The following is a 20,426-nucleotide window of genomic DNA, read 5'->3' on the forward strand; positions in this document are numbered from 1 at the left end:
AAGTTGTCAGTGATGTGATTTGAACACTCAACCTTCGGGTCGCTAGACGCTTGCATTATATGCCCACTCGACCTACTCGGCCAGTCTTCCTCCTTTTTGCTTCTGCCTTGAGTAACGTGTCTTATGTAACTATACCAAACGTCAAATGTCATACTAATTTGACCGACCCAAATGTAAGTTTTAGTTGGAGCGGCCAGGCTGCTCAGTTACAGTATGCATCATCTTTGGCTTGTCCACACTGGGGACTTTGACACCTCAGAACTGCTTGTCTGCTGGTTGTCACAATCCCCTCAGGGCGGATGACTGTCTGCATGCTTGATCGACCTCATGCCACTGTTGTATAACAGTACTGTCCAGATGGCCCAGGTCAACCCGACTGGCCACATGCATGCATTCCCATGTATTACCCTGTGTCTGTTAGAGGTCAAACGATTATGATTCTTCAACGCTGATAACGATATTGTTTATTGGAGGACCAAAGAAAGCCGGTACCGATTTAATCGCCCCATTTTAATATATTTGTAATAATGACAACTACACCAATACTGAATGAACAATGAACCCTTTTTATTTTAAATTAAAATAATACATAAATTAAATCTATTTAGTCTCAAATAAATAATGAAACATGTTCAATTTGGTTTAAATAATGCAATAACAGTGTTGGAGAAGAAAGTAAAAGTGCATTATGTGCCATGCAAAAAAGCTAACGTTTAAGGTCCTTGCTCAGAACATGAGAACATATGGTGGTTAAATATTCCCAGTTAAGAAGTTTTAGGTTGTAGTTATTGTAGGAATTATGACGCGTCGACTATTTCTCTCTATACCATTTGTATTTCATTCACCTTTGACTATTGGATGTTCTTATAGGCACTTTAGTATTGCCAGTCTAATCTCGGGAGTTGATAGGCTTGGAGTCATAAACAGCGATGTGCTTCAAGCACTGCAAAGAGCTGCTCGCAAACGCAGTTAAGTGCTGTTTGAATGAATGCTTACGAGCCTGCTGCTGCCTAACACCGCTCTGTCAGACTGCTCTATCAAATATCAAATCATGTACTTAATTATAATAAACACACAGAAATACGAGCCTTTGGTCATTAATATGGTCAAATCTGGGACCTAGTCAGTTTCACAATTCAGGGCAATATTTAAAATATGTGTGAGACGTAGTCTAGGTGTGTCTATACTGTATGTTGTAAGAGATGGGTGCTGAAAGTTTGGTAAAAATAGGATATAAATGTAAAATAAATTCCACCACTTCTGTAGAATCACCCATACACACTGAGTATAAAAAATATTAAGAACACCTGTTATTTCCATGACATAGACTGACCAGGTGAAAGCTAAGATCCCTTAATGATGTCACTTGTTAAATCCACTTCAATCAGTGTAGATGAAGGGGAGGAGACAGGTTAAAGAAGTATGTTTAAGCCTTTAGACATTTGAGACATGGATTGTGTATGTGTGCCATTCAGAGGGTGAGTGGGCAAGACAAAATATTTTTAAGTGCCTTTGTTGAACGGGTTACGGTAGTAGGTGTCAGGTGCACTGGTTTAAGTGTGTCAAGAACTGCAATGCTGCTGGGTTTTTCCACACTCCAACTGTTTCCCGTGTGTACCACGAATGGTCCACCACCCAAAGAACATCCAGCCAACATGACACAACTGTGGGAGGCAATAGGAGTCAACATAGGCCAGAATCCCTGTGGAACGCTTTTGACACCTTGTGTTGTCCATGCCCCAGTGAATTGAGGATGCAACTCTATATTAGAAAGGTGTTCCTAATGTTTGGTAGACTCATTGTATGACTGGTTATGATATCAGGTCGGTCACCTTAGTCTGCCTCAGTGTTATCAGATGACAGCAGCTGCCATTGTGGAGCGCACGCCTGCCAAATAAAGGCTCATTTGTATACTGTGGATGGGTCTCCCAAAGTGAAGCAGAGCAGTTGACGCATTACCTGGGTTCGCAGCCGTAATCCGGTTGTCATTAGTTACGACAACAACAAAGTCAAAATATGGATATATTGTAAGAATTAATTCAAACAAAAACATGTATTTATTTATTTAAGGTTAGGGTTAGACATAAGGTTAGCAGGGTGGTTAGGGTTAGGTCTAAAATCAGATTTTAAGAAAATAAATAGTAGAAATAGGAGGCGTTTAAACATAATCATGATTTTGTGGCTGTGGTAACTAGTGAGGACCTCATATTCCCTGAGGAAATATTTTGTGAATATGAGACTGCGTTTTTCTGCCATGGGGGTGCCAGCTATGCTATAATATGAATTACCCAGATAGTAATCATTGCTCATTAATCTGAAATCATTGCTTCTGGGTACCTTCATGTGTATGTAAAATGTTTCAGATTGTTCATTCATAGATTCTCGATGTGTATTAAAAAGTGATTTGTTACATAAAGCTATATATCAATTGTCTAGCTGGAATGGAATGCTCGTATCCAGACTGTGATATGTGCTTGTCTCACCTAGCAATCCTAATCCTAAAATGAATGCACTCTGAATAAGAGTTTCTGCTAAATGACTAAAATGTCAAATGTAAATATTTTACATACAGATCTCATATTACTTTATTGATTAAAAAAATAATACATGTCACGTGTACAATTCCTTATAAAAAAATGTAGTTATTTGTCACATTTGTCTTTGTAAAACCTAGCAGCACTGCTTATTTCTCTGAGAGTGAGGCGGATATATAACGTTTTGCAACAAAACTTTGATTTGTCTCTCTGAAATGAAACCATCAAGTGATAGTTTTCAAACAAATACATTACACAAATACACTATCATTGAACAATCTCATCCCATTAAAAAAAAAACACATCTATTTCATAAGTTCTTCAAACAATAAAAGCTCATTTACCAACATTTCTGAAAATGGATATATAGCGTTTTGGAAAGAAACCCTTCGAATCTAATAGTCTTTACCCCTGTCCAGCCAGGGTAGACCTCTACATCACTGCTGAGCAGCCGCAGGGTGCTGCCAACATAACAGCAATCTCATTCCCTGCCACCCGCCCTGCCACCTCCATCTCGGCAGGCACCCAAACAGGCTCGACTTCAACCCGCTAGAACAGGCATGGGATTTTGCTCAAATGGACTTTGTAATGATGTTGGCAATCATGTTCTGCAAATGGCATTGTACATCTACAATGTATGCCAGGCAGATCGGTGACCACCTCAATGGATTGGGCAACAATGCACCACTGGTTAGATATGGGGGACGAATCATGGCACGCTTTATCATATCAGCTGGTGGCTGATATATGAGAGAGCTTCACCCCGAGCTGGGTAGTGGCACCGTGAGACTAGAATAAGATTAACGAACCCACACAACCAGGCTCAAAACTTCCTCAGAACAATGACCCATATGTTTAAAAGGGCGTGTTCTAAAGGACAATTAGACAATTACTGGGGGGTGTCCAAAATAGGGGAGGGTTGTGTACTGTTGTTTTTTCTTCTTTGAGAAGGCTTGTGTGTGTTTTGTTGGGCACAGGGGAGGGTAGTGTGTTTTCTTCCTGGTTTACATTCACAGTTTTTCAGGTTTTACTAAATAATTTCTTCTATCCTGGTCAAATGTCCTAATCTGCTTGCATGCGTCTCCACCTTTCACACTTTTCCGTGCGCTTACCATACCACTAGTCAATTTAGTCCACCAGTCTGTCTATCCTGCCCTCTAGCCACCATTCATAGTTGCAATAGTGGTAGGTGGATTGTTTGTCCCGCGGATATGTACCACACATGAAATCATTCAAAGCTGAACCAAAATGTTCCTATCTAAATCCACAAGAACAAAGAGGAATAGCTGATAGGCAGGTGCATCATTGCGCATGGATCTCCGATCTAAGTGAGAATATTTGTCATTTAACTTTTCAAATGTATTACCTTATGTGCGGCATAAACACGACCAGTCACAATGTTTTAATCTCATTAGGCTACTTCAAAAGTATCCTGTATTCCACATGCACCTGTGTGCTACCTGCACACGTTCGTCCACTCTGCTCTAATATAATTCCAGCATCCAAACAGTGCACTTGCCACTTAATGAACGTAAAGTGACATTTGTTACAAAACACCAAAATGTTTAATGACATTCGGAGACTGTCAAGCCAGGCCTTCCATACTGAGTAGGGAGGGATGTGTTTTCTGTTTGTCGAGATTGACATAGCCCTTGTCTATTTGATTCTGGTGTTGAAAACGCAAACCATGATGTTGAAGTGCCCAAAGTCAGTCATTTGGTATGCAGTTATGCTTTGCTTTAGGCTGTGTGGTGCATTGGCACAGAAAACTGTTGGTTGATGGAGAGAGAGGGAGAAAGAGAGAGATCCTCAATCAGATGTTCAGAATATCAGTGCATAAGTCACCAGTGCAGGTGTGATTTTGCCCTTTGGTAATACTTGAGTGACACTTGCAATTCATGTCACGAGGAGTGAAAAAATATGTGTAGGACAGGCTTTGCAGCAAACGTCCCCATGACTCATGTCACGAATTGCTTTGATGCAGAGGCACCGTGGAGCGAACAGTAGCGTTGGTGCGTGGGTAAAATCACTGGGGAAGCCAAGCCAGAAAAAAAACACATTACAATCTGTGCTGTGATAATTGAGTTGTTTGCTCTATACCCGGTTAGTTCATATAGTTTCCCACTGTGATCTATAGGCCTAAAGGCAGAGACAATAAGACGACACAGTGGCAGAATAAATTCAACCACACATTTGTTTCATCACAAAACCCGGAGAGCCACATCTGTCCGGTGAAGTCCACAAAGCAAATTGTATGTAGCAAACAGTTACATGACCTTCAACATGGTCCAGCAAGTTCATGTTTACGACATTTTCGGACTACTAAACAACAATTGATTTAGAACCCCGGTGTTACCGCAAGTCGCAAATAAAACACGAGCTAGCACCACTAATTCCAGGACCGTTTCAACTTCAACATGATCAAATCACCTATGTTTAGTCCAGTGACAACTAAGATTCCAAAAACAAATCAGTCCAATCAACGTGAGCTAAATATGATGTGGCTGTCCATGGTACTGATTTCTCTGTGTGTGTGTGTGTGTGTGTGTGTGTGCGTGCGTGGGTGTGCCTGCGTGCATGCGTAAGGAGAAAAAAACATGTTGACTCACCCTACTTGCAGAGAAACAATGCCCTCCTCCTCTCCTTCATTTTGCAAAAACAGTCTGTGACTTTCATACAGTCCTAGGCTACCTGGCTAAAATGCTTGCTTGCTAGCCTAACTTCCTTTCATGATTAAAGATGCGCCAGGCCAGCTAGTTAACATTAGCCTATTACATCTAGCTACATATTGAACTTTCATCCTCCTCAGACCAGGGGCACAATGTATGAATTTATGGTTGGATCAGAATAACCATTGGCCAGTACGGAGGATGAAGAATTAAGTCCAAATCCCTATCTTCATACATGGCTTATTTGGGAAAGGGGCAATTTGTGCTAGCTAGCCACCGGAGGACAAAAACACAAGATGCAATAGTTCAAGTTTTTTCTGTAAATTACCTTTTGCCTTTGATGTGATTGGTGTGAAGCTAAATTCAAACTTGCTTCCCTTGACACTTTTTTTGTGTGTACCAGGACCATTCACAGTTGAGTTCACTCAACAGCTGTTTGGCTGTTGTTGTATATGTACATATGTTTATGAAGGTAGGCCAATCGCTTGTGTTCAATGCACAACAATGTCATACTATTTTTGACCAGACAGCGTCAGCTAGATGGGCTACGCATACAGAGACAGAGGGCCGTCGTTTCGCTCGCTCGATAGCTTTCTCCTGTGAGATACAATTCAGCCTCTTGAGAATTGAAGGAAAAGTATGAAACACAGAGAGACGAAAGATACATTGTAAAAAAAATAATAAAAAATCTAGCAATTTTTTGGGGGAAGAATAGCTTCTCTTGGCAACCATGAATACACGCCACTGCGGAGCGAATCTTGTATGTAGGGCAGCGCAGGCAACGCCTCTTCAAAACAAATTGTATATAGGCTGTAGTGTCGTGCATAGTGTAGCCCTTGCTGGGAGGACTTGAGAACTGCAGTTCATGATCGCAATGTCAGTTGTTTCTGTGGAAGTGCGGCAGTTGTTGCCATGACAGCATGTAGTTGGTAAAACTCCCCTATGTGCCATCAATTATTAGCAATGTGCTACACATTCAAACGCATTGCTCTGGTCGTTTTTCAGCTGTCTTTCGCCTGTTTTGGAATTAAAAGAACCGCAGTGACAGTGAACGTTTTGTGGAACGCCGCATCGCGTTGCAACTTGCTGGTAGAACGAGGAACATTTTGAAAAAGTAGCCGGCGCTGTCCGTGTTCGGAAAACCTATTCATGTAACGTTAATCTTTCATTCACGTAATCTTTCCTGACCTGATACACTGTTACCAGGACAGTAAGCGAAAGGGGAAAAGCTTTACAGTAGGTTTAAGGCTATGGGAGTGACACTGCACTCACCCCATTCTACAAACATCCACAGTCTTGATTAAAACGAAATACAATGGGGACGTCTGGAACTGATGCAGTCGCATTCTCAGGGGAGGAGGAAGAAGAGGAGGAATACTATGAAGTTGAGCATCTGCCTCCACTCCTTGAAGATGAGGTGAGAGTAAACATTTATGTTTAGCCTACATTATTATCATCGTAATTATTATTGTTCTCTCAATGGCATGTGTTATGTCAATATTGTGGACTGAGGTCCCCAGGGGACTGACTTTATTGGCTGTGACATATGCACTTGTGTTATTCACTTGTGCACCTGGAGCCAAGAAGGGTTCTACTATTGGGACAGCCGAAGAACCCATTTGGTACCTTTATTTTTATTTTTTAAGAGTTTATAGGCTAACCTATGCTCTTGACCGAGTGATTGAATGATTGAAGAAGACATGCTGTTTTCTAAGGTCTAATTTCATCAACAACATGCTCCCTCCCTCTCTCTCTCTCTCTCTCACTCTCTCAGGACAACAAGATGAGATTAATGTGTCTGTGGCCTTTCCTTATAACTCTCATGGTGATCAGGGACCATATTAATTGTACTCTGGGATGTACAGTAATATCCACCATTGATCTGCATGACTAGCTTACTGTACAGATGTATTGACCCCTGCTGTGTCCTCTCTTGGCTTTATGTGGATAATACGGGCATTCATTAAAACACTACCCCATAAACTTAGTTTGAGTGTTTTAAAGTTCCAATGTTAAACCATGTACAGTGGGCAATATGATTCAGTGCAGAACGGTTATTCACAGTTATTCACTCCAGACGTGTTGAGCTGCAGGTACCTTTGCAAGTATGGAGACTCCAGAGACACTGCAGGGTAATCTTGAGTGGAGGGCGGTATGTGCGAGGTCAGCCCGACATATGCATTCAGCTGTAGCCTACACACAAGGGGAACAAGTGTAAACTTAATCACATTTTACCTTTGAATACTAAGGGGTTCGTTAAACCACTAACAGCTCACCATGATTTCCCTCAATGACTTAGTCACCCACTTAGTAGCCCACCCAGTCCATCGCTACCTCACTCTTCTTTTCGTTCCTCGATCTTATTCGATGTCCTTCTCTAAACCTTTGAGGTGTTCCACCAGTGTATAGTTGGTCTTATTAGAGCTCATGGAGTGAAGAGGGAAAGTTATGTAGGCCGGCATATTTAACTTGAGGAGGGAGAGACTCAATGTTTCTCTGCACTGTTCTCAAGGGCAACAGTCTATTTATAGGCTTACTGTATGCTGCTGCTTAGTGACATCTTTCTACCCTATTAATTGTGCCATATTCTACAGAATTATGGGTGTGCTTTATTCACCTTCTGCAACAAAAAATATATATTTTGTAACAAACAATAATCTCTTAGATCTCTCTCAGATCAACTGAAGAAGGATATTGTGTATTCACTCCAGTTCCATTTTTTAAATGTATTTTAAATGTATGACAAAGACACAAAACCAGGGCCTGCAAAGTATCTGAGTAGGAGTGCTGATCTAGGATCAGGTTCCCCCTTGTCCATGTAATCTCATTCATTATGGTCTAAAAGACTCGACTGATCCTAGATCAGCACTCCGTCTCTGAAACGCTTTGTGTATACAGACCCAGATGTTTTACAGAGAAAATAGTCATGGAACGTTAGTGAGGACGGGACATCCTAGTGATGAAGCTCATCATTCAACTTGACTCCCATTATGAAACAAATGGCAACGACTGAAATGCCCATGTCCCATGAGACTAGGCTTTTGTGAAAAGCCCGTGGTCTGTTACACTGTTCAGTCACATGCATAGAATGGAAATGCAGAGTATTGGACACCACGTCACAATGGAGCCGCTCTATCGCGGTACTAGCAAAGACTTCCTTTTGTGCTCATGTGCCAAGCCAACAAAACATCCTGTCTTCTTCACACGGTGAAAATGTCGAACATGCCATGAGATGTTTTCTATTTATGGATGCAATTAGATTTCTTCATTAACACCAAATGTGCCCACTTGGCTTTCCACTGTTTGCAGCATGACATACAAGGATGTAGGTGTAAGTGTGTGTATTGCTGCAGGACACTTACTGTATTACTCCTGTGTGTGTTCGTGTGTGTATGTCTGCGTGTGAGCACATGCATGCTTGCGTCGATGCCTGCTTGTGTGTGTCCCCACAGGAGAACGTGTCCCTGGCGGATATCCTGTCGTTGCGGGACATCTGTCTGACGGAGCAGGAGGTGTGGGCGGTGTGTGTGGAGTGTGTCCTGGCCTTGCAGAGTATCGCCTCATCACCCCTGTTCCACACCCTGTGCATCACGCCCGACACCCTGGCCTTTAACGCCCATGGCAACGTGTGCTTCATGGAGCAGCTCAGTGGTGAGTCAACACAACCCGGCACAGCTCAACACGGCCCTCTCTACATCACAGTCGATGCGGTCTCCCTGTCTATTCAGGGTCACATTCTTTAGGGCACATACAAATGTTTAAAATGTTTTGCAATGGGAAACTAAAATGAGTGTGTCCTATTGGACAAGTCCAGGCAGTCCCTCCCTGTTTCAGTTAATGTTCTACCATTTGGTACCTTAATGAACATCACCCAGGTCTATTAGTTATTCAGGGGATTATCTGATGTTTCGTCTCATACAGTACATCTGTTAGTCAGTGCTGTCTGCTATTGTAAAAGGCTGAGGCAGCACTCACTCCACTGATCGATCAATCTGATCTGATCTACTATGGTATCCTGAGGTCATAGATCAATATGTCCTTCCTATGGGAAGTCAAAGGGTCATGAAGATCAGGGCCCGTATTCAAGTCCCCCCTTCTATTCATTATGATTTGAACGTTCAAACTAATCCTAGATCAGTACTCATACTCTGAGATGCTTTATGAATGGGTCCCTAGACTCTCCTCCCCATGAAAAGTTTGTTTCCAAACCCAATCATATTCTCTTTTGGTCAGCAGTATCTGTCTCAAACGAAAATTGCACCTTTACCCAAAATGATTGAAATGTAAAATGGCTGCATTTGCAAAAGAGGGCTGTTTCTTAATTAAAAAATGCTGAGCCTTTGTGCGATTATATCTGTGTGATGTGATGTTGCAGTCGTCTGCAGTGCCTGGTCACATTTGGATGGAGAGTGTTGGTGAAACTGAGTCACATCTTTCATGTTCAGGATACTCTGCCGCTTTCTCACTATGGCTTGTCCCTCAGACATTGTGATAAATCCTCTCTGCCAACAGACTAGCTTCTTCTCCTCTCAACAAACCTCAATCATCTGTCTTTTACCAAACAGGATTACGTCACCACCTGTCACATTCACCTGTGTTGTCCCTTCCACACAAACGTACACAGGCAGGCAAGCAGGCACACAAACACACACGTATGCATGGACGCACAGACATACATGCGCACCGGATTCTCTCTCTCTCTCTCACACACACACACACACACACACACACAAACCCATGCACACACATAACCATTCTGGGATAGCCTCCCATTTTCCCCATGGCAACATCAGTAATTGATAAGCATTGATGAGCTCAACAGTGTCCACATTGCCAAGGGGATTGTTGCCACGGTAACAGACATTCTGGCGGTCAGCTGCCTATCGGTGCCTTTGACTCACCCTGGATTCACATTAGAATCTATTGCTGATCAGTAATTGGGTTGATTTGCTTTAACCACAATGGAACCCCAACCAGCACTCATATGCCAATACTACTTTTCTTCCCTGCATTAGGTTTAATTGAGCTTGGGAGCTTTTTCTTGAATACTGATGCATGTGTGAGATCACCACGTGTCCCCTCGGGATTGAGCCTACAGAGTGACCTTATGTGGCCAGTTAATGACCAGCATGCAGCAGTGTTATAAGTCATGGGGCAGTATCCATTCAATTCATTGGTAGAAAATGGCATTATACTTTTGTGACACATCGACCACATTGTAATACATATTCATATAAGCTCTCTCCAGTCCCATCTGGGAGAATATCGGAGCCTTAATCTAGATAGTTTTTCTCAATCATAGTGTTAGGGAGCACATTCCTTCACTCACTGAGTTCACTGCAGTCTCCTTCCTATGTGTTTGCCCCTCCTGTCATATCCTAGAGCCAGCTTACCTATGATCTCTACCCAATAGTGCTCACTTCTCCTTGGCCGTTCGTTCTGACCCTCTGGAGTGTCTGGCCTCCTCCTAGCTGGAAGCCCGTCATAACTCTAGGAGTCAGAGACAGCCCCAAATCTAGGCCTGACCTACTTAACTGCCTCTAACTGTGGTTAGAGGAGGCTGAAGGCGGGCGGCTTTATCCCTGCTTCCACCCCAGCAGAAATACTGGCCTACTTAAGACTGAAGATGCTCCGCAGCGCAACACCAAGGCTCTGATCGGGAGATAGCTGCAGTCCCATTTGTGTGGGATTGTCTCTGAGCTAATGAATGATGTACAGTATGAGTGGGTAGTTTCATTGGCTTAGCACCTGGTTTTATAATAGGCCCCATATTGTCAATATGGACTGATAGCACCACTACATGTAGTAAAACATTTGTTACACATTTTAACACTGTATTGTTGTGTGCTCATTCTGCTGGACTGAATGATGTAGATGACTGGTTGCAAGTGGTTTTATTGGCTTAGCACCTGGTCTTGTGATTGGCCCCATATTGTTACAGTTACGGTGGAATCATGTGATCATATGTTTGTGGAGCCGTAGGCCTACCAACACCACATATAACAATGTGTTTATTACACATGTTAACTAGATGTACTCTTGTACACGTGTCTTGCAGATGACCCCGAGGGCTCGTTTATACCTCCAGAGTTTGACAAGACTGGCAGTACCTTTGAGGTAAGGGGGTTCTTTCACTGCGAATGGCTACTTCACGGCATGTGTTGTGTCTCGCTGTAGGCATATGTTACAATGCATTCTTGACATTGAGGGTTGAGAACAAGTGAGAAAACAACAGTTGAGGTGCCTTTCGTTTACCAGGCCTTTTTGGAGTGTTTTCTTATATAGTCGTGTAAGTGGGTTTTGGAAGACTTGCACTCTGAAATATGTCCGCTAGAAAGGAAGTGATGAGATGGCTTCTCAAGACATTCTCGTCCATTTATTGTCATTACTGGACATAATACAATGCACAATACGGCAACAGCCTTTCAGTGTTGAAGTTTGTTTGATGAACACTGTGTCCACCATACTTCATTTACTAGAAATCAATATTACATAGACGCTATTTCAGAACAAACATGGTGGAAATCAAAGGAATCCAAAAAAAGTCTTTATGTATAGCAGCAAATACAGAGGATAACAATATGTCTCACTAAGAAAGGATTTCACTCTCTCTCATCACATCTATCTTTCTGTCTGATTCACTTATTCTCTCTCTCTCTCCCTCCCCCCCTTCGGGTTGTGTAGCGCCATGAATTTATTTCCTATCTCGACTACATTTATCAGTTGCTCAATTTCAGGTTTAATGTGCGTGTCTATGGTTGTCTAATGTATCTAGTCTTCCAATATCTTCCAATGTGCGTTAAGTGCGCCAAGTGGAGCGGCTGGGGCCGTAGAAATATAATTATTTCTAGTAATTCTATTTCTATGGCTGGGACCTGCTTGCGCACCCAACGGGAACTAGACATGACCTTTCAGCAGCTGGTGGATTTAACATGCTCTTGACGTGTTTGTGTGATCTGGATCTTCTACCTTTCCCATATCCACCACATAAGTATGGGTTACATTCCTTTGAATGGTTTGCAATACAGTACGTATCTTGTCTGAGATTCGACCTAAAAAAAAAACACCTGGTTCAGATTCATTCAAGAGCCAACATGTCAACCATAATTGCAACAGAGAGCACAATTCCCCCAAGTAAAGCACAAGAGAAGATTGTCAAATATCTGCAAGTTACAATAATAGTTCACTGGCGTAAAAGTGTCTGGCTTTTCAGCTTTCAGTCTCTTGAGTCTTATTCCCACGTATGTGCTGTAGTTTCATCTCCACTGACTCCTGGTATTGCAGCCAATGATCTGACGAGATCCAAGGCAAATATGTTAGAGATCATGATGCGTTTGTTAAATGAGGCCCCAGAATGCATTGCCTGCCAGGCATAATGGCTCGATTACAACGAACAGGCAGAACTTAACGCACTTGTTCAGGTTACCGCTGGATTTCTTAAAACACTACTAACGGGAGATGACATGCGCCTGCGGGCTAAATTGAGCTTGGTTGTAACAACAAAACCAATAAGGATAAACCAGCAGATCAGTTGATCTCTTGTTCTTACCATGCCAAGTGATTATGATACCAGACAGCTGGTCTAGATTCCCTAATATCGACCTATCAGGAGCATCGAAAACCATAAGGCTGTTGAACGTAAAAAAACAAAAAATAGTTATTAGAGTATAAGATATAGTAGGCCTATATTTCATTCAAATGTTTTGTTTAAATGGCAAAATAATACGTGCCATTTTAAATAACTTCAGTTTAAGTTGAATTTATTTCCACCAGTGAAAACAAGTGATAAACCGATAAATACAGATACAAACAATTAATAATTAAAAACAGTGTGCAGGTGTGGTTGAAAGCCCATGGGATTATATGAAAACTACAAAAAAAACGATCTACGATACATTAGTACAAAAATAAAAAAGGTTTGTTCAAATAAAACCTACTAATTATAAATGTATAACACTAATTGTAAATGAATAAATTCATTGATCAGTAATCATTTGTTTAAATGTGTGTGTGTTCATGTGAGAGTTAGGCTATATTGAGGAGATTACTGAGTCGGATCATCAGGCTGACCACCAGTCTTCGCTTGAAGTTATTGAGTGATGATGATATTTTGGCAATGTGAAGACAGGAATTCCAGAGTATGGCACCTCTGTATCTGACAGAGAATTAACTATGAGGTGCGGCAGTGGGGAGGGTGAAGGTTATCTCAGTGTCTTGTGTTATATAGATGGATTTCAGAATTAACCTGGAAGAATCCATTCAAAGGTTTAGGTAAACTGTCCGGGCGGCATTTGCGGTATGAGTATAATTGGCGTACATTGTTGTAAATAGACAAGATATTGAGTTTCTTAAACAAAAGGTGCAGATGGTGCCAGGTAATTAGAGGAGGTGGCTAGGCATGCAAATGTATTTTGTATGATGAGTCATTTGTGTAGGTAGGAGGCATATGTACTGGCCCAGACAATATTACAGTAAATGAGATATGGGTAAATGAAGCTATAGTATAGATAGGAAGCAAGCCTGATGAACCAAACCACGTATCTATCTGATGATACCAACATATTTCATCACTTTGCTACAGACAAATTGAATATGATCTTTCCAGGATACCTTTTCATCAATTACAACTCAGAGGAATCTAATTGATGTGACTGGTTCCATTTAGTTTCCACTAATTGAGATTCTGCCTCTTTTTTTTTTCTTCCAATTTTTTTTTATTTTTATTTTTGACCTATTCTTACTAGTGAATACAATAAAGTTGGATTGTTTTACATTCAAAGATAATTTGTTTGTCTGGAACCATTCAGAAAAGTTGGCCTGAGTTCATCAATTAGTGATTCCACATTTTTTGATCAAATCAAATTGGTATCATCAGCAAAGAGAATGGGAAGTACGGTAGAAGCAGCGAGGTCATTGACATTGATGAGGAGTAACATAGGTCCAGTTATCGAGCCATGTGTCACGCCACAGGATATCTCGGCCCTGGTAGATGCACAGCTGTTTACATCAGCAAATGATTCTCTATCATAAACATAACTATATAACCAAATATATGTATAATCGTGAAAACCATAATAATACAATTCAGAAAGTAATTTTGGATGAATCCAAGAGTGTATTCATTGTTGTTAAGGGCTGTAAAGATTTTATCCACCAGTTGCAAAAGTGCCATATCTGTGATTTTCAATTCTTTAGGAACAATACCATTTTGAATAGATTTATCTAATTGACAATTACCACAGTAGATCTTCCGTGGTAAATGAGGAAATGCTTTATTTCAGTAAATTGTTCCCACGGTAATACAACCGGAGGGCGAAATGGTCTTGATAAATGATGGCTGCAATCAAGACTAAAAGATAACCTCTACATCCACGTTAGGGAGCGGTAATGTTGGTTGCAATTGAGATCAGCTCTGCGGGTTATTTTAGCCCGTATTGATTGTTTTAACGAGAGATCAGCTGGCGATAATCTAGAAGCTTTCGACGGTTGCAATTGGCCTAATGGATCTGAAGGCGCTCATATGAGGGAGGAACATTGCCTTGGCCTGGCCTACTGCAGCTTTATCGACATCTTGATGGCCTGATGAATTACTTCCTCAAACAAAAGCATGCCAAATAGGCCTGGTTTCCACCAAGACCCCAAAGAGATGCCCAAAGGACTTCTGCTGCCTATACTAATAAACAGAGGTTGTCATGGGATACAGTAGTGATGTATGGCTTCTTTTTTAGTACATGAGCTGATGACATGAGGTAAATAACACATATTTGAGGTTTTAATTCCCATCTGGTTTAAAGAGAACATGTCCATACAGTGTAAACATGTCTAAGCAGTCTTTTTATTTTATTTTATGATAAACAATTGCAGTGTGGTGAATGTTATGGGTCAGTTTGAGATCAATGACGCTCTGAATCTTCTCCAGGGACATGTGTACTCTCTGGGCTCCACCCTCTCTGCCGCGTTGGACTTTGTCATTGAGCCAGAGCTGGAGGCAGAGCTGGGGGAGGAGATTCAGAGACTGCTGGAGCAGATGCAAGAGGAGGGGCCAGAGGACAGGCCACTCCCCCAGGTAACTTCACCGTCATGGATGAACATTAATGAAGTGCTGTCTGTCTTTACGCTCTTATTATACAAATTACGGAGTGGCTGCGATTCCGAATTCTCTTCCCGATAGCACAAAATCCAACATTTTTGTGCAAGTCCGGGATTCTCTTCTTTACGCACAGTCTCTGATCTACTCATTTGGCTGCCCAGAGAACAGGCTACCAACAAACTACTCTGGCAAATTTCAGTGATGAATGGAGAATGGTGCTCATTTAATAACGTTAGATCAAAGCTGAATCGATGTCTGCAAGATCACAACATGATAGTATTCTACATAACATAACCAAATACAGTGTCTTCAGAAAGTAGTCATACCCATTGACTTATTCCACATTTTGTTGTGTTACAGCCTGCATTCAAAATTGATTACACGTATTATTATTCTTACCCATCTACACTCTATACCCCGTAATGACAAAGTGGAAACATGTTTTCAGAAATGTTTGCAAATGTATTGAAAATAAAAATACATTTACATAAGTATTCACACCCCTGAGTCAATACTTTGTAGAAGCACCTTTGGCAAACTGGATGTGCACAGACACTGAACATGAGCAGCACCGTGTGGAGGAGCAATGACAGTGCAATGTAGATAGGTAGTAATGGGAAGGTTGGCTATTTTTAACGACTCTGATCTTTTCGACTCGTTCAGTCAAAATAACAAATCTTTCGGCAAAATTTTGTTCACTTGAGTGAGCAACGCCCAGAGCACGCAGGACCCTCTACCGGTGAACGATGAACTGAAAACTCGAAAAATGATTCTACAAGCCTCTCGTTCACCATAGTGGGCTTATTGGAGCTGTCATTTTTGACTGCTTTAAACAATATACATTTGTTGATTGCTAGGCATACAAAATCAATTATTTCTTGATACATTTGAAAGGAGATCTAGTTGTGGACGCAACCGGACTAAATTGTGAACGACTCTTGATGGAATGCATTGCTTGACTGCTGTGAGGCTGATAAGCACAATATCATTTGTAAACTGTAGTCGTCCCCCCCCCAAAACGATTCGTTCTCAAGTTTGAGTTTGTTGACCAGAGCCGGTGTATGTTTTGGTTCTATAAAGCTGTGTCCATCATAACATTCAATAATCAATTGAATTCCTTCTTGCACCATGCGATCAATTATTAGTTCTAAACATGCAAATTTCTTCTCTAATTTGCCTGCTGCACGATCTATTGTCCTGCGAGCATATATGACAGAGAGTTATTGGTCGGAGCAGAGCACGTGTCTAGATCCACATGAGCCGGAGGAGTGTGTATCAATCGTGCTGTAGGACTTATTGGGTGCCAGCAGGTCAAACAAACGGCTAAAATTAACAAGTCACTCAGAGAGAAAAAAAACGAATCCTGACTCGAGTCAGTCAAAAATAGTTGTTCAAAAAGAACAAATCGTTCTCAAACTGCACATCACTACAGATGGGGAAACCAAAATGGAGGATGTTACAGTCGTGCTCTAAAAATACATAAAGCGAGTTGCACACTCTATATAAGATGTCCCAGTAATTTATTGGGTAAACCGCCAACGTTTCGGCATCATTGTGCCTTCTTCAGGGTCACTAGTCATGCACGAAACAAGAATTCTGCCCAGGGGATAAAAATCAAATATGACGTTTACACCAATAACCGGATGTATTTTCTTTTGGGAAACAAATTAAATCTGTTTCAACACTGTGTCCTCAACAGTGAGTCATCAACAATGAAATGGCAAAACGTATTAAACCCCCTAAAGTTCATAGTTTTATATTTATACCAATATGTGAGAAACGTACCCTTTCTATAGAAACTTAAACTTACCTTTGCATCACAAAGTACTTTATGTCTATGCTAGCTGATATATTATGTGTCTTCCTCTCAGGACCTCCTCTCCCTTGCAGAGGAAAAGCTAGTAGATACCTCTTCCACAGCCCTGTGCCGGAAACTCTCTTCTATAGGACGAAGAGTTCTGTCAATCGAATCCGTCGCAACATTTCAAGGTTTGCCTTTAGACACGGGATATGTCTGTGTATATCTATGCCAACGTGCATTTCTGTTGTAGTCCACTGTGGCCATAACCATACTACCTGTGTATCTATCCACAGATGGGTGGCGTGGCTCTTGGGAGGCTCGATGGCAGCAGCCCAAACCCAACTGGCAGCTCCACAAGAGCATCGACTCTGAGGACAGTAGCTCCAAAAACCAGGGCATTGTCTCACATACCACGGCAGAGAACCCGGACTTAAACGACTCCAACGGCCTGCATCGGCATCACGTATGTGGAGCCTGGGACTCCACCCTTTGGGCTGACGGTATGGGGGATGTGGAAGAGAATGGATGTGTCAGAGGGGAGGACATGTTTGGTTCTCAGTTGGATAGCAGATCTCAGAATAGTTCTCCTGTACACAGGAGGGCTCAGGAGAGGGCTGGGAGGGTGAGGGGGGTTCTGAATCGTTCCTGCTCCGTTCCAGACTCCAATAATCCCCCCGCATTCCCGCCCGCGCCCCATGGGGATATCAGTGTCAATGTATCGGACCTCACGGAGATAGGAGCTGAGGAATGCATGGGGCACAGGTCTGTTTGGAGCACGAGAGGGGACCGAGAGAAGGCCCCTTATGAGTGCAATGACTCTGAGCAATGGGACTCAGCGAGAGACAGTGAGACATTCGAAGGGGAAAGAGATTCTACCCTGCCCATATGTGGTGCTGAAACAGATTCAGACAGTCAAAGTGGAACACGAGATGAAACCTCTTCGTCCCGCCCAGCTCAAGACCCGGACATGTTGGTCGACTCTGCTTGCAACATGACTTCAACCTCAAACCTTTACACTCCCAATAATCACATGACTAAAAGCATGCTGTGCCTCAATGAACAATCTCAGGATGAGGTGAGTTCAAGGATCCATTTCATGTACTGTACAATGTACGTAGATTTACATGCCTTCGTTTCAGGAAAGTTCTTGTTCACAACTCTCCGGGACGGTTTCCCAGACCCAGATTAAGCCTATTCCTGAACTAAAAATCACTTTCAGTGGTGATTTTTCATTGAACATGGTTTTTTGTCCCGGACTGGCTTAATCTGGGACTGGTAAACTGTCCAAGAGGGAAAGAAATGTTAACAATGTTAATTTTTATTGATTGTGACCTAGTGGATCTCTCTGAGGGATCTACTCACACGGAGTGGGCAGAGACTGTCTGTGAATGAGCTATGGGCCCTGTGTCATACCTGCCTCTCCACACTGCAGACCTACTTAGACTACCCAGGTTGGACTCCTCACTTCTTCAGTTAAACAACCACTGATTCTCTGCTCTATGTAAATCAATTACATGATTTACTAAGCAGTAAGCATCCAATCCCTCACTTTGTCTGGTCTCTAAACCACTTTGCTGTTGATTAAATTATTATGAGAAACGTCACTATGGCAGTGGCAATAAATCATTGAAAACTTTGTTTAGTTCGACATACACTTTATGTCATTTATTAAAACGTATTAACCTCTTAGGCTTACTCTTCTTTATTTCCTTCCTGAAAGCATACCTGTGCCTGGATACAATGTACGTGGGTTGTGAGGGAGAAGTTCTCTTCTTGAAACCAAAAAACACAGGTATGGCTCTTTTTGCAGTACACGGTAGTCAGCAGTACTCTGTTTGGAATGATAAAGTTACTTTGCCACTTTCCATTTATTATTTGCCCCTGTTTCTGTATTTATTTACAACTGTTGTGACTTCAAATATTCAAAAGTTATCCTGAGAAAAGTGTCTGAAGGAACATTCTATTAAATGATGTCGCGTTCAATAATTCAACGTGAATTTTCCTCGTAGGATCCTGCGATGCGTTTTATCTGGCCCCTGAATTCCAGGAGCATGGAATCGTAACTGAAAAGGTTTGCCTCGACTTCTGACATTCATCTTTTAAAATAAAACCTTCTTCTCCATCAAGTAGATGCTTTTGATTACCGATGAAGTGGGGTGTCATCTGTCTGTCCGTCCATCCATCTGTATGTCTTTCTCTCGGTCCATTCGTCCGACTTCTGTCTGTTTTTAGGCCTGTGTTTATGGGGTGGCTGCCATCCTATGGGCCACGGCCAAGTTCAACCTGTCAGCCAATCAGAAGCTGGCTATGCCCAGGAAGTTGAAGATGCTGCTGCTGGAGATGGCCAAGAGGACGCCCATCGAAAGACCTTCCATTGTCGTAGCTAAAAAGGTAGTCATAGCTTCAGCTCGCAACCACTCTAGTGAAAGCACATTCATCTATTCTTCTTTTGATCAATGTTTTAGTAGCATTAATTACATATGTAACAGCATTTTTAATAGACGCAATGGTGACATAATATATTGTGAATGAATGAGCAAAGTTTCTTTACTGGAAAGTGTGTTGCAATTTGAAATACACTTTAAATGAAGTTTGATTTGATGAACAAATTCATTAATGAAGTATCTTAGGTGCTAAGGTATAAGATTTTAATTGATCATGTTTCTGCTGTTACAGAGCTGTCGGGATTATCTATCACGCCTAGGAACGAACGCTGAGACAGTGTGGACGAATCTGATCAACAGAGTCCACCCGGTACCACTCCACTGTACCACTGTAGCTACTGTTTGGCAGGGGTAGTGAGAAACATACTGCCCCTCAGAGTGAAAGGGAGGACACATTGCTATTCCATTATTGTCTGTCGAGGATAACTTCCTCCCTTACCTTTCAGCCACTCACAAAGGACATTGATGCAGAGGATCAGAATGGATTGGACAGTAGAGTAAACTCAAGTCAGGAATCAACACGTATCAAGAGTGGTACGATTAATTCATCTTTTCAGACATTATGTTCAAGTGATTTTGTTGACCGTGCATCTGCATACAGATTTGTGATCATAAAATGGCATTGATGTTGTAACTGAGATTGTTGTAACTGTGTGTAGGGTTTGTGCCCATGGCCACTGAGAGCCGATTGGCTCCTGTACCTGGCCCTGTTCCCCATAGCTATCCAATTAACGGAGCCCCCCAGCTTCCAGAGGCCTTCACTTCCCTTGCCACACACTTCAACCCCATCGTCCTGACCAGGGAGGGGGACACTGAGGAAACTCCCCTTCCTGCTTCAGACATTGAGGAGTAAGCAGTATGCCTTCATTCAATGGAGATAAGAAATAC

At 42.0% G+C, this 20,426-nt stretch overlaps 1 protein-coding gene across 1 annotated transcript in view; it reads left to right on the top strand.

The window, feature by feature from the left end:
• Positions 1 to 5,799: 5,799 nt before the first annotated feature.
• LOC115134912 (kinase non-catalytic C-lobe domain-containing protein 1-like) overlaps positions 5,800 to 20,426 on the top strand; it is a 49,727-nt gene continuing 35,100 nt past the window's right edge. The window contains 13 exon segments of the mRNA XM_065023305.1: positions 5,800 to 6,620; positions 8,656 to 8,854; positions 11,262 to 11,320; positions 15,123 to 15,269; positions 17,165 to 17,282; positions 17,388 to 18,169; positions 18,431 to 18,545; positions 18,815 to 18,886; positions 19,104 to 19,165; positions 19,327 to 19,485; positions 19,771 to 19,848; positions 19,985 to 20,072; positions 20,198 to 20,387. Of these exon segments, the coding sequence (XP_064879377.1) occupies positions 6,519 to 6,620; positions 8,656 to 8,854; positions 11,262 to 11,320; positions 15,123 to 15,269; positions 17,165 to 17,282; positions 17,388 to 18,169; positions 18,431 to 18,545; positions 18,815 to 18,886; positions 19,104 to 19,165; positions 19,327 to 19,485; positions 19,771 to 19,848; positions 19,985 to 20,072; positions 20,198 to 20,387 (2,171 nt within the window). The 5' untranslated portion in view covers positions 5,800 to 6,518.

The sequence above is a fragment of the Oncorhynchus nerka genome, linkage group LG10 (assembly GCF_034236695.1).
Source record: "Oncorhynchus nerka isolate Pitt River linkage group LG10, Oner_Uvic_2.0, whole genome shotgun sequence".
NCBI lineage: Eukaryota > Metazoa > Chordata > Actinopteri > Salmoniformes > Salmonidae > Oncorhynchus > Oncorhynchus nerka.